Source organism: Patagioenas fasciata, chromosome 5 (assembly GCF_037038585.1).
Source record: "Patagioenas fasciata isolate bPatFas1 chromosome 5, bPatFas1.hap1, whole genome shotgun sequence".
NCBI classification, from domain to species: domain Eukaryota; kingdom Metazoa; phylum Chordata; class Aves; order Columbiformes; family Columbidae; genus Patagioenas; species Patagioenas fasciata.
This window is the reverse complement of record NC_092524.1, coordinates 5,888,497-5,903,440: the sequence shown is the minus strand read 5'-3', so window position 1 is coordinate 5,903,440 and position 14,944 is coordinate 5,888,497. Positions and strand designations below refer to the sequence as shown.

Here is a 14,944-nt window from a genome sequence, read left to right as displayed (position 1 = left end):
AAACTTTATTTTTGTAATTAATCAATTCTGAATATTTGGAATAATGAAGCTCAAAGCCTCTTTCAAAGATATCCAAGTTTATTACTGAAAAAAATGCAATATTCAAATGTGTATGATACAGTAAGTAGTTGCATTTGTACATGTAAACCTTGATAAAGTAAACAGCATCTCAAAGACAAATTTATGCCAAAAATGTCTTATGACAGTTAATCAGATCAACGACATTTTCCTCAGTGAATTCTTTTAGTTCTGGGGTACATATCGGCTTGTAAATATAATCTTAAAACACAAAAGAAACTGAAAGCTGAAAGACCAGAGAAACTTCTAGCTTGTAGTGCATATAAGCCAATTTCTCTGAAACGCTCTGTGATATTGTAATCTTATTTTAAATATCACTTACAAAGTGTGGATTTATGAATAGAAAAAATAGCTGAAATTTTATTCTTATTCCTTACTTAGAAATCAAGTCGTATTTAAATATTACATAAATTTCAAATATTTACACATTTTAAGAAACCTCTTACGATCATTATATTGCAAATTAGCCTGGACTATCAGAGTAAAAAATGACTGAACTAGGTTATTCAGTTAGATTTTACATGAGATTATTTCAAAGAACTGAAATTTCAGTGATACTACTCTAAGTAAAAATTAGCCAACCGGTTGGAAGATTTTTTCAATACAAAACTCTGAGTCATCTAAATAGAACACAAAATAAAAAGGTAATCTGATTTTTTTTCATTATTAACAGAAATATTGTCATGTTCTCAGTGTTTAGAATCTCGTTAGCTTTAGACTGCTTTGGGTTTAATTCTAATTGCTCACCCACTAGCATCCTAACAACTAGCTCACAATAATACGGATGCAAACTACAGAGAACATGTAACATTATCGTGGTTATGGCAAAAAAAAGTTAGAATGAGCCAACAGAACTAACACAAGGTAATTTCCAGTGCAGTGAGGAGGGAATATACCATTGACATTTCAAGACTAAATCGCAGTCCTGGATTTGAAAAGTTCCTGTATAACACGGAATAGCAAAGTGATTTCTCTACAGTTCCTTGTTGTGCCATTAGAACTTTGTGCTGTTGTGGTTACATTGTGCTATCATGATTACACCCAAATCCTGCCAATACAAATTCCTGGTAAATGTTGCAACATCACTATTAGAGAAAAATCTTTAATATGAATCTATTCATATAAATGTAAAAATGCTAGGGTCGTGTAGGCTAATTAGGATGCCTGTGTGTGTAGGGAGGGTGCAAAATGTAAATGTTGGGAAAGTGGCTGAAGGGACAGATCCAGAAACAGATGGCCCAATGACACACGTAGATGCACCCTGTGCTTCCTCACACTGCACTGTCCGACACAAACCGACCTGTAAAAAAAGCGCTTTCTGCTTTGGCTTCTCAGTTAGGGACATCCAAAAAGAGCCTGCGAAAAAATTCTGCAGATACAGAATTGCCCTGGAAATGGGACTATCAGCAAGGAGGTGCCAGTTAATAAAACACTGAGAATAAGGAAAGAATGAGGGGACAAAAGGGAAAAGGGGCAGGAGGGCTGTCACCCTGCTCCAGCTTCAACCCCTTGTTTTGCAGAACCCACTGGACTGCTGGAGAAACATTTGCTGAAGTGGAGCCCTTTGCTTCCTCTGCTCATCCTCTGCCTCTACACACTGACTTGTTGCATTTTCCCCCAGTAGAACGTGGATTCTGCGAGCATAAGGTTGAGTATGAAAAGACTTAGGGATCTTTCAAGCTGCTAAATTTTCCATCACAGGAATTCAGGTTTGCAAGTCACTTAAACACTGGAACTAATAAAATAACAAGCCTGTCTCAATGTGGAATTCTGTTCGAATTCTAGTGTCAGCCTAAACACCAAATAAACATTATTATGAAAGACCGACTGTATGTTTGTTTCAACCTTTACCCTAAACAAGCAACATTAGCAGTTTATCAGGATTACAAATAATCAAATGCTTCTGGAAGTAGTACTGCATTATAAGTGATTGCTGATATCACCATTTTTATCTCTGTCCCTTTTCTCCTTAATAATAATACTTAACAGAAAATATGATTGATTAATTTTCCATTATCTTTATTGCCTTCATATTTACCTCTTTGTACGAAATGAATTTTTTGATATGGCCATTGCCCAGTGTGTGTAAAAGAAAAATCGTTTATAATAGTTTTAATGAAAATTTGTGACACTTTTGAGTTAACTACGTATGAACTGTTTCTTTTCATTTTTTGGACATGGAGCATTTGCAGCTAATCAAAATCATACGATGCTTCTAAATATGTATATACTAATTTTCCCCTGAACAAACTGTGACATAATGCAAAAGATTAATAGATCCCACAATGCCACATAGGCCTTCACAGGTAACAACACTGGATCCTACAGCTCCAGAACGTCTCTGGCTGCACTCCCACTGCTTACATTACACTGATCATCTTAATGGCACATTAAGAATAAAACATCACCAAAGTTTTTGCCTTTCCCCATATTAACACTCACCCTAAAGCTGTGTTTCCCAAGATTTTCTTTTCTTCTGCAGAACTTTTTATGAAGGAAACCTCAGATTTGCGAACTTACGCATTGAGGTATGTACCTATTAACCTATTTTCACTAGGCCCTCCGGACATTTCTCTTTTGAGCCTTCAACAAGGCACAGTTGAGCTAAACTGATCCTCAGAACACAATTTCAGACAAGTTGCTGTTGGGAAAGGGCACAGCAACAGCTAACGTGTGCTTTGCAGTAACGAAGATACGTACTTCCAAAGAAACATCTAACAAAAAACTTACTGTCTATCATCGCTATGGAAATTTTAGCTTTGTCATCATCAATATTAAATTCAATGTTTACCTAAATTTTCTCTATAAGTCCTTTAGCAAAAAGGGGTAGAAAAGAAAAATTTAAAAAATAGCCATCGTGCAGTTTGCCTTTTTTTCCAAATATTTGTACTCTGCATCTGAATGCTTGATCGCTGTGTGCCTTTCTGGTAAGAAAATTGAATTACAGCCTTAACAAGAGCCTGTGGTCAATCTTCAGGCAACCCTGTTAGTGCTCAGTTGTCAATATTCAGCTCTCAGTGCATCCCCTTCTATGGAAGCAGGAGGAAGACCTTGAGTTCTAAGAAGAAACGTCTCATTAGGATGGCTAATGAAGCAGAATTCAGATCTCACACATTAGGCACAAATTTAGAATAAAAAGCCATAAGAAATGAGATGTGTATAATTTGCTTGGACTTTTTGCAGTTTCTGAAATGGAAATTTCTTTTGTCTGAATCAAGACACGGGATTTGGTTAGGAATAATCAAGACATTTTGGACTAATCCTTTGCATTTAAAAACATCCAGTTGCTCATGCAGTCTAAGGGCGCATGCATAGAGCAAAGTTGTCATAGGTTAGATCTGCCGTGATCTAAAGCATTTTTGCACAAATTGAAGTTCTAAAGCTTTGTCAGATTTCACAAACGCAGCTTGCATGCACAGTCTATTCATACTGGTCATTTGTTTGGAAAGACAATATTTAGAATATGAAAAGATCATTCACCATTCATAAAATACATTATTCCTGAGGACAGTGTGTGCCTTATACTTCAGTAAAATAACGTGCAGTCAGTGCAAACAGCATACTAAATGAAGTCTAGCAAAACGTTTTCTCAGCTTAAGCAAATGGCTAGATAGTGGCAAAACCTTTAGACATTGTTGATGTCCTCCAAAAATAAAGGAACACACACAGTGTTTCTTCAAAACTTCTTGTGCTTTTCCAGTGCATAAAATACATGATGTCGGATCTACATACTTGCCTTTGATACGCTCCTGTACACCAGTGTTGAAAATCATTGATAATATATATATTTAAATCTCAAATACAAAAAAGTTTTCTTTCCTACGAGTTTCTGAAGTCCAATTGGAATTTGCTGAAATACGTATTGATGTGTGCTAATATACACAGCAGAAACAGGGAAGTATAAAATAATCAACATTTCCGGTTTCTGCCTAATTTTATCTGGTATATTTATACCTTGGGCCAGCCAAGACATTTTGTTTTTAGAGAAAACATTGAAAAGAGAGCTTTTCTGTGACCTTCTGAAGAACTGAAGTATTATCACTATGGGGCACAGAAACAGAAGCTGTGACACATGGTTACTGCTGTCAAACAGCACTTCATAATCCACAGAGTGACATGGAGAGACAATAAATTAAATCAAACGGTGTGATTCTGTAAGCACTGAGGAGAATGTACTAATTATTTCTGATAAGGACTCCTGAAGAATTTAACACACAACCCAGAATATGAAGGAACAAAACAGCCTTTCCAAAATACAGGAAGCTGAGTTGGACCAGCCCTTTATCACAGAATTCATGTGTCTAATTAGACCATACCTTCCAATTTCCTTCTCCTTTGTACAGTACTGTAAATATTCCTATAATTGCCTTGTCTGGTCACAGAGAGCTGGAATTAAGCAAGAAATCTCATTAATATGGTGAAATGACTTAAGAACTGAAGGGCTGACGCTAGGCCCTTTTGATACAATAGATCCTACTCATCCAAATTTTATGGGGTCTTGACTCTTAAAATTAATTTTATATGGCATGATAAAATAAAATGATTGTGTTAATACATGGAAGTGAATACCGGAATCACACTTTTTGGTTCAAGAGGCTATTGTAAGTAGCAGGAATTCAGTTTTTTTCCTGTCTCTCAGCAGTGATATTACTGCAGCTCTACCCCTAAAAATAATGATAAAATTTGCAGCCTTTATAGTTACTGTGCTTTGTTGACTCTTAGTTTTTTAATTTTTTCTCACCTAATATAGAGAACTATTTAAAATTGTATAAGAAACAGAATGATTATAACTGTTTCTCCACTCCTGTCTCTGCAAGTGAATCTTGTACACTTGTTTAAATGAAGTGCTTATCTTTTCCCATGTTATGAAATGTTAATAATAGACAATTTCATCACCAAAATGTGACTGTAACTATAACCAACGCTGCTGTAGACTGTATGCACATAAAAACTGAAATTTGATTCTTTACACGAACATCTACCTTTGACAGTGATTTTATCCAAAAAGCTCCCCAAAACTGTAAGAAGGCATACAAATAATAATAATAAAAATCTATAAGTAAACACTGTGTGTGCATTTATATACATTCTGTATACATATCTGCTTGTATCTAACTCCCATGCTTTGACTGATCTAGGCCAATAAAAGAAGTGCACATTACTGGAACATTTACAATTACAATAAGAAGAGCATTGTCATAAAGTGCTCTGCTGCTCCTTCCCTGAACACGCAAGTCACAATGTTATGCTGTATGTCTGATATATATCTGCATAAGCTTGCATACTATAAAGAGTTAATTGTATATTCAGGATGAAGTGTTTTGCACTGTATGAGAATATTTCAAGTTAACGTTCTGTAGAGTCATGGAATCATTGCCCAGACAGGTCAAAGGGAACAGTAGCACAGTTAGACATCTGCACGCGACATCGGAGCATAAAAACGACAGTTTTTTCCTCCTGGAAGCGTGTGGAGGTGGCCTTTCTGCATACAAATGTGGAAAGACAACTCAACAGCCACGCTATTTTCAAACACAGCTGCAATGTGTGCAATGTGATGTGTTCTTAGTGCTGCTGTTTTCTCTTTGAATTTAGAATTTTTGGTTTTCAACTAGAAGGATAAGTTAATGACACTGATGTGCAAATCTGAAACTGCATAGTAGATATTAAGCAGCCATAGACCCCTTTTTTGGGGTAGGACCACATCCACAATCTCAACAAGAGACTAGGACAAACCTGACAAAACAGTAAGCCTGAAAGATTGTTTACATCAAGTTATGGCCACAAAGGCAACAATTGCTCTTTTCTTCAGAGGCATTACAGATGGAGCTGAGCAATCAGAAGCTGTAGAGTAGTGGATTTCGTGTAAGTTGGTTTTAGTCATGCCCTTACTGTGTGAAAGTTCACAGGTAATTTTCTATTTTCATTACGCTGTTAGTATCTTCATGAAGATCATGAAAATTCATTGCCTTCTTGTTAAACCAGACTGGCCAAATTTTTAATTTATCTCCACATTCCTGAGGGTCAATTTTCCTCGATGCTTACCACAGACCAGTTACAGGTAAGGCTCTTTGTTTTCTTCATTGGAAGCATCTATTTTCCAGTTCCCACCAAAGCCTGCAACTGTCCTGCCCAGCAAGAACATAAATACACTCTGTGAATCTCATGCACTGACGCCAGACTCTGACTTCATTTTGTAACTGCACTTTTCAATTCCCAAACAGTGTTTTTGTTGCAGCACGGTAGTGACTAAGGCCATTCATGGTGATACTGTTTCCCGTTCTTCTTCCTTTCCCTCTGCAAATGCTCCAGTTCAGCCTCATACATCATTTCCTGGACTAAGTATTTCTCTCTCCTCATTCTGTCGCACAAGTCTTTGGGCATGTCTGGAATCAGGTAGGCAATGAAAGACTTTATTCCAAAAACAAGGTGCTGAAAAGAAAACCAAAAATAATTGCTTTGAGGATGCAGAAATATTCATTTTTAGGACCACATTTTAGGGTTTAAAAGCCTGCGGTGAAACTGGAACTGAGATTCGATTCATGACTGAAAAGCAACTCCTGTGTTTTTTATTATATACGTACGCATATATGGGAATAAATAAGCAGTCTATCAGAAATGTGAAAATGCTCAAGTCTTCTGGAAAATAAAACTGAGGGTATAGCAAGTGACCTACATTAAGATGCGACCACAGGATATGCTCATCTGAATCACAACAGCAAACACCACCCATGAGCAGTCTTTAATCAAAGAAACTAACCAAATTCCTGGACAGTATGTAATACGTTCTTCAAGGTCAGTACACACATTTCTACTTTTACATTTGTCTACAATCATGTATAATTTTCCTGACACACATTCTAATTTGTAATAACTGCACTTAATGTACACATAAGTTTCATTTCTTCTTTTTCAATAAAACATGGGAAATTTGGTTGGGAACTAACATGATTTATAAGACAACTGTTAAAGAAATGCAATTTAGAAGGGACTCTTAAGATCTGTCCAAGCTCTGTAAATTCAGTTTGAAGTGACAGATTAACAACGGTTTGAGGAGGGCAATTTTTTTCCCTTCTTGCTTGACTGTAGTGAATAAGCAGTTGATGATACTGACATTTTTTTATAGGACTACCGTAAAAAAATCAACTCAGACTCTAAAGAAGAAAAAAGGAATTGTTCCTTCCCATGACTAACCTCAAATACTATGATGAAGGCCAGTCGCGCTGCCAGGACATGCCAGAACTGCAAAGTGAATTCATATGGAGTTGAACTCCATGGTGGGGCTCTGTAATCTCTATACCTGTAAAGGAAAGAAAAAAACAGTAAGTTAGTCTGTGGCCAAAAAAAAATGAACATGCTGAAGAGCTCTCTAGCTTATCCCAGATCTGGCTAAAAGGAGAGAAACTGAATGGAAAGCATACTTCAAGAATAATTACACAGGGAAGCAGAAGAATAGCCCACAATACAGACAATTAAATAAGGCTGCTTATAAGATGGTACTTTTTGCTTACAAAAATCCAGAGGAAACAATTTCCTTTGTTGTTACAAAGAAGACACCTTGGAGTGTGAAGTTCAAGTGTGTTGACTCTAAATTGGTTCTTATCTTTGCTTATAAGCAGTTGAGATTCTCCAGACAAAGCTTGGACAAATGTAACCTGATTCTGCAACTTCTCAGTCAGTTCAAGCTCCCACTGTAAAACTAAGTCTGAAACCAGAAGGGGCGCACTCATGTAGTGTCATATTTAATTTTTATGCTGAATTTCTCGTATTTATCTTGCGATCTTGATTCTGTTCATGATCTTGACCTCGGTTAGAGCCACAACAAAAATGTTAACTGTGTATTTTAATGAATAGTTCTCAGAAAGCTTAACTAAAATGAAATGAGAATTTTTACCTTTCTTGGCAGCTGGGGAAACTTTGAAATGAAGTAATTCATAGAGGTATGAAATATATGGCTTGCAAGAGTCCTGGAAAAACTTGGAACATGTGTTTCCAGTGTGTTAGTATTGCATTCTTCTCTAAGTATTTGTACCTGAGACTCCCATGTTGAATGAACTTGGACTCCAATGCTTTTCCAGGCTAAATAACAACTACGCTGCCATCAATTTAAGCACTGACTTTCAATTTAATGGCTGCATTAACATCTATACCTGTGCTATGAGAAGGGAGAACATCAAAACATACCGGCAGTATCCTGAGTATCCCATCCCAAGTTCACTCAGATCAAATACTGACAAACTGCTGTTGACATATCCTTTTAAGCATCTGTAAGGAAAAGATATAGGATGAGGACTTTCTTCATAAAGTGGTTAGATAGTATAGATTCTGTATGTAAACATATTCTGCTATCACATATCATTAGTATACTATTTCATTTGCTTATCACGACAAAAGAAATTCTAAAATTTTAAGCAGAGAAGCAAAGTTTTATTGGAAAGAAACAAATAACATCTGTTTCATGGACAATACTGTTTAAAAATGTATTTTCAGTACTTTTCATGCTTTTGCTTCTCATCTATCAGCAGATATAAACCAAAAATTGTTGCTATAGTGTTCTTCACTGTCTCCTAAAATTACTGAACTTAGAAAGATGGCCAGAGAAGTAGAGAGGAGAATAACTTAACATCCTTGCAGAATCTCCACTGATTATGCAGCATATATCCAAAAATGACAAATGAATCAAAGAATTTTCACCAACGGTAAAATGAACAGTGCATATATAGCAAATAGCCATCTTAAAGGCAACAAGTTTTTAGTATTAATGACAGAAATTACATAAATACATTGAATCGTGACTGTACAAGTGAATTTTTTGTCTGTTCCTGGGAAACCACAGACACATAACACATTCCATCTTCCTGGAAATCCGTCCTGTAATTTACCAAAGGGCCTTCTGAAAGGCAAAGAACATTTAAAAAGAGATGCATCAGGAATCCTATTATGCCTACTGAACCTTCAGGTTTGCTGTGACACCCCAACTCACTACCAGCAAAAGAAGAAATAGAATTACACCGTCCTCTATTAAATGGCTCGTGCACATTAAGCACTAACATTTTTCTGCTATTTGTCTCTTTTCATCCTATCCTGCCTCATTCTTTTTGCCCTTAAATTCTCTCTTTGTGTGACACCACGGGAAGAGGAAATCTCTATTTTGAATGATTAGAGATGGAGCAATGAGGGAAGGAAGGACAGAGCCCTGCGGTTTGGGCTGAGCCACAGGCTGTGAAGGCAGCGGCACTGGCTTGCTGGACAAGCCTTGGTGCTTTCACTCTCAGCCTTCCTCCCATGCAATAAAGAAGTTGTGCTTGTGAGATGTGCTACAGTATTAGCAAAGGATGTTTCTTTTTCTTGAGATAATCCTGATTCCCATATTAAAAAAAAACAACCTACCAAACAAAAAAACACCCAATCAACAATCAAACAAAAAAGCCCCAAAAAACTCTCCAAAACCACCTGTAGAGCACTGATCTCCAAATGAAAGAGAGGATGCTCATGAGTACTGTGATCTGCTTAGATAATTTAAAAGGTTATGATAGACAGCGGGAAGCACGCTGGACCCACAGTTCGTAGACACTGGTAAGTGTCTGGAGAGAAGTGCAGGAATCTGGCCTGGTGGTGCAAAGATAAGCAAGATGCCTCGCTAGAAATTAGACTGAAAATGGAGTTACACTAAATATTGTCAATTCCAACCTTGCTAGAGCTTGGTTGCAAGCATTCCTGAAGAGAAACAGGTAGAGAAGGTTGAGGGTGAACAAGGCTTAGGATAAGAAAGGGTTTGGGAGCATATATATATGTGTGGGAGTGTGGTGGGAAAAGACAGTCTAAAACTATTGCAGAAAAGAAAAACTTATCTAGACAAAGCCTGAAAACTGCTACGATATGTATTAAACTTTGTTTGCATTTGGAAAGGAAGATGTGATTTTCCACTTTTGTAACTGTGGAGTTTGCAAACTCTCTGGAATGGCTGAGTTACTTGCATTTAACAACTGAGAAGGTTTGCATAGATATAAAAGGTAAAATGTTTCTGATATATGTTAAGTATGTTAACACAGAAAGAAGGTAGAAAAAGCGTGCTTCCACTGAAATACACACATACATATAAAATGTTTTAATTACTTTTCTTGTCTGTATCCTTGATCTGTACAGGGACCATATTTGTATGCATAGACAAAACGCGGAATGTAATCTGAAGTAATGGCAATAACAAAGGCGTTGGTGATGACAGCCAAAACACCAATTCCTTCCAGAATCCCATACCAGATACCTGGAAACAAGAGAAATGACAACAAAGTCACTAGTTTTTAACAGTTATATTAAGTCATACAAAATCACACCACTGGTATGAAAGTCATTATTAGTCATATAGTTTTTGATTCTTGCTGAAAAAGAACTATTCAGTCAGACAAGCTAGTCAAGATCAAGCCATGTCCCCATATTCCTGGCATCCCTGGCTCCACACAAATGAAATCTTACAATAGAGCACACCCTGATGAGAAGAAATAGCCAAGGAACAAAGCTATAACCATAATATTTGGTTATAAAGGCGAAATAAAAGACTTTGGAAAGAGGTTTCTTATTTTTATTTAATTCAGTTTTAAACCAAAAGTGAATTTAATCCTTAATTTTTAAATTCAATTGGTTTGGGGTAGAAGCTTAGACCTAGGGTTCCACAAATCTTCTGATAAAATAGTATTTAGCCTGTTTTCAGAATTCCAACTATTGTGATCCCTTATTGGAAACTGAAAGGAAATCTGAGGAGTCCTCTTAGCTAAGAAACTGAGTATGCTTTTGTTGCTTAAAGGGAGAGTTGAGATCTGCAGGTTACATTACCAGTTTCACTCTTGACACACCAAATATTCTGAGGGCTAAGCTACATTAAAGAAGGAAATGCAAAGAGATGGCATCTGACAGTGACAGTCACTAGGTTCTCTCACCTATATCTGTTGCTCTGGCAGGCATAGGTCTTCGCCACTGAGTGACAAACTTGTAGGCATCCAACCTGATCTCGATGATATTGTTCAGCAACGCCAGGAGAGGTGCCAGTGGGAAGGCAGCCACGAAGATGGTGGTGAAGCCAAACTGTAAAACTAAACAGGCATTTCTACAGTTAGAAACTGGAAATCCAAAAGATCTTTTAATGTGCACCACAGTTCCAGTTTCTTAAGAAAACTGACACATCCCTAAATTTGCTCACCCATCTCTAAGTATTCGTCCATTAAACCATGGAGATTCATAGGCTGCAGATTCCAATCTTTTTCCCACTGAGGTAGAGAAATTTTTTGCTCCATTAATTGCCCTCCTCTCTTCATTTTGCGTCGTGACCACCAATTCTGTAATAAACTTTATTAGATAAACAGAGCATTATTGACTGTACTTGCTCAGTAATTTACAGTACTTGTTGATATTATTTTGAAATAAGTGGGCCTATTTTGAATAGCATTTGAATATTTACTAAGGTATTTTCTGGCAATATTTACAATGTTGTGTAAGACACAACTCAAATGACTTCCAAAAATTCTCTATTCTGCATTATGATTTTAATTATGTCTTTAATGTAACATGGTAGGTATTGTATAAATAAGCTTTTCAGAATATAGAATTTGCTTGCATAGACCTTTTTGAAGGGTTTACTATATGCATAAACAATAAAAAAGAAGAGGAAAGAAATCATGCATAGTGAGAACATTTAAAAATGAGGGTTAGTTTTTAATCCTATAAAAGACAAATCAAGTAAATGGAGCTCACTAAGAACTCTATATTACTGGAACATATTGAATATTAGAATATCTCTACTATTCTTCGAACAAATCTAAATATCTAGATGCTCTACAGAACATTTTCTTCTTGAAGCAGGAAAATGTGTCTAAGGAGGTGTTGCTGAAGCTGCAGATATTTAAGACTGTTTTTTGTAAAGGTGTGTAAAGGTCCTTTCACAAAGTAGTTTTAAATATTAAGTAGGTAATAGTCTCACAAATTAAAGTGTTATATAAATGAAAAATATTACACAGTATTGACACAGGTGGCAGTTAAAGGCTAGTATTTATTTCTAGATATTACTGAAAAAAGACTGAAGATGGGAAAGAATTTTCTTATAAATATTTTTATTAACAGGTTACTATTTTTTCTTTAAGCTAATTTAGTGTTTAGCTCTTGATCTCTCTTGCTGCTGAAAGGCCTCAGTTGCAAACAATAGTTTTGTCAAAACAAGACACCGGCTTCCATAAAGTATTATAAGCATGTACCAATATAAATTCTAGACAGAGTTAAGATGCTAATGGGCTGAGAAGACAGGAGGCCTGATACTTCAAACAGGTTTCTTCTCTTCAGAAATTCACATCTCACAGCAATACAGCGCACTGCCCCCCATTCACAGAATGATTGCACATTGTGAGCGTAACCCTTTTTGACATGTTTCTCAAGGCTGAGACTTTGATTAAATTAATATTTGATGAGCAACCTTTTGCTTTTACTGAAAACATGTTCTTCCAGTTTCAAGAGAGCTGTAAGACTCTTAGCCCATCACTCTCCTCTGTAGCTGAGCAGTTCTGTTTGTATTATGGAAAATGAAATCACAATAACCTATTTAGATGGGTAACATACCCTGAGAAGCTTTATTTTAGAGCAGCAGTTAATGTTTCACTTGGGAATAAATTTACAGTATGTGAGATGCAAAAAGTGGAAACATTCTGCAAATGTGTGTTGTACTTGAAATAGTTATTTTAGCAAAAGTGGACTATTTATATTTTGTGTTTCTTACAGTACGTAAGGGAAGAACGTAGACCTAGTTATATATTTAACCACTGTATTTTTAGGCCTCAGAGGTAACAATGAACACAAGCCCTGTGCAAGCACTTGTAGCAAGTGCTCCCCAGCCGTCAAGGAAGGTTGACAATCAACATTGATGATTAGGTTTTGAGTGATAACATACATACACTTGACCCTGCTGAAAAATTTCATGTGCTTATGAACATTCATTTCCAGAGATCAGTGTTTCAGCTGTTCATTGTCTTCACCAATTAATAATGATAATGAATTTCAATTAATGATGAAATTCTGCCCTCCACTCAAATACAAAAAAGTATTTTTCAGCATTACTGCACCACACTAATATGTAGTCACTGTTTGTAAAGCAAATTTTAACATCTGAACTTACGGATAGCCTAGCTCCATGAAGTTGTTCCACATTTGTTTTAAAACCATAATAACTCCCATTTGCAAACATAGATCTATCAAGCAGCCACTAGGATGACACTGAAAGGAAACAGAAAAGGATCAGTATCTAAAATCAGAGAATTCCTTTAATTTTTATTTGCTCACACAGTGAATGCAAAACACCCAAGTGTGTTTGGTGAAAAACGTTAGCCTCCAACTACAAAAATATTAAAAGAAATATTAATAACAGAAGTATTAACAAAGGCTTTAGCTGAACAACCCTTAGTCATACTATTTATTGGAGAACTGGATGATGTTTTATTAGACCATGGAATACAAAGTTATGGTATTTTACTCCATGGCTAATAAGTTTCAACAGATGAAACCTTTTTTCAGAGCTATGGAGATACCTTCGTTGTGCTAGTGATATCAAGGGAGGTGCAATTCTAACACACTTTCATGCTAAATTTTGAAAATATTATTTTTCTTATTTTAAAATCAGTATTTTCACACTGGCAGAAGCTTAAGAAGTTGATAGCACTATATTTATGTCCTCCATCCAAAAATTCCAAATACTCAGGAGATTCCAATCGTGTAGAACCTGGAAGAGCCTGTGAGGTATTATCTGTAATATCACTGTTTGCTCTTCCCAAAGAGAGGCAGAAAGAACAGTGTGTCTCATGTACAGAACGGTGGAGAACAGAGAAGGAAAAACACATCGCCTGTTTCCTGTCCTCTGCTATAAATAAGAGTTTACTCTTCACTGCACTTAGATGGAATAATAAATCTCTCAAACTGGACATAATTCACGTCCTTCAGCCGTTTCCTTTTCACTCATGGAAATGTCACAGGAAGACAAAATAGCATTGCTTACCTCTTCCAGTCTCCATCTGTTAAAAAGCTTGTTGTACTTTCCTGGGCGGCCTGCAAATCTGGAAAATAAGATTTCTGTTTCTCGGTGGACATTCCAAGAACACCCTGTATCAGTAGTTATTTCACAACATCCACTGAGCAAACTCATGAAATATAAACAGATTAAATCACACAGGTTTAAACCTGGTATCTGTAGGACATGGTAGTTTCAGAATGCAAACAAGGACCATCATTTTGCAAGCAATCTTAAGCTTTTATTATGCCCATAACAAAAATCCTACGTTCAGAGGTTTTAGATGTTAGATATTCAGACTCTGTAATCTACTTCTAAGAAGATAAGCCATTGCAATACGTAGGAGTTTAGTGCAGTACAGGGATCTGCTTGCCCACATGAAGTGTGCACTGGATTGCACCCTCAGATGTACAAGCATAAATTCACTTCCAAACCCATCCTAACAGATTCTTGCATAATGAACAGAATCAAAATTCTTGATGACCTCCAGAGAGGGAGAAAAAAAAAAACATGTTTGGTCCTACTAGACACAGGAGATAGCAAGATAAAAAGAAGTTTATGAAGTGTATGGCAAATGTATCACTGGATGTAACAAGCAGCCTAACAGAGTTTAATTTTTTTTCTCAAACAATCTTGAACTGAAATTATGTTATAAAACTTTATAGAAGGTACTCTGTGGGTTCTGCAGGAATTGTAAGTCTGATCATAACAAAACTGAGCGAAGATGAAGCCAGGTTAGACATGTCCAGTATCTCATGCTAAAGATCCACACAAAAACTGGAGCCAGAATTTCTGTCTCCTACTACTGTATAAGACCTGCCAGACAATATT

General features: G+C 36.4%; 1 protein-coding gene across 5 annotated transcripts in view; it reads right to left on the bottom strand.

The window, feature by feature from the left end:
- Positions 1-60: 60 nt before the first annotated feature.
- Positions 61-14,944, bottom strand: part of ANO3 (anoctamin 3) — a 183,491-nt gene continuing 168,607 nt past the window's right edge. For all 5 annotated transcript variants that reach the window (XM_065839113.2, XM_065839115.2, XM_071808824.1 and 2 more), the window contains 8 exons: positions 14,102-14,159; positions 13,229-13,326; positions 11,270-11,415; positions 11,010-11,162; positions 10,192-10,339; positions 8,260-8,340; positions 7,270-7,375; positions 61-6,507 (listed from right to left, as the gene is read on the bottom strand). In XM_065839113.2, the coding sequence (XP_065695185.1) occupies positions 6,325-6,507; positions 7,270-7,375; positions 8,260-8,340; positions 10,192-10,339; positions 11,010-11,162; positions 11,270-11,415; positions 13,229-13,326; positions 14,102-14,159 (973 nt within the window). In that variant the 3' untranslated portion in view covers positions 61-6,324. The remainder of the gene's footprint in view (positions 6,508-7,269; positions 7,376-8,259; positions 8,341-10,191; positions 10,340-11,009; positions 11,163-11,269; positions 11,416-13,228; positions 13,327-14,101; positions 14,160-14,944) is intronic.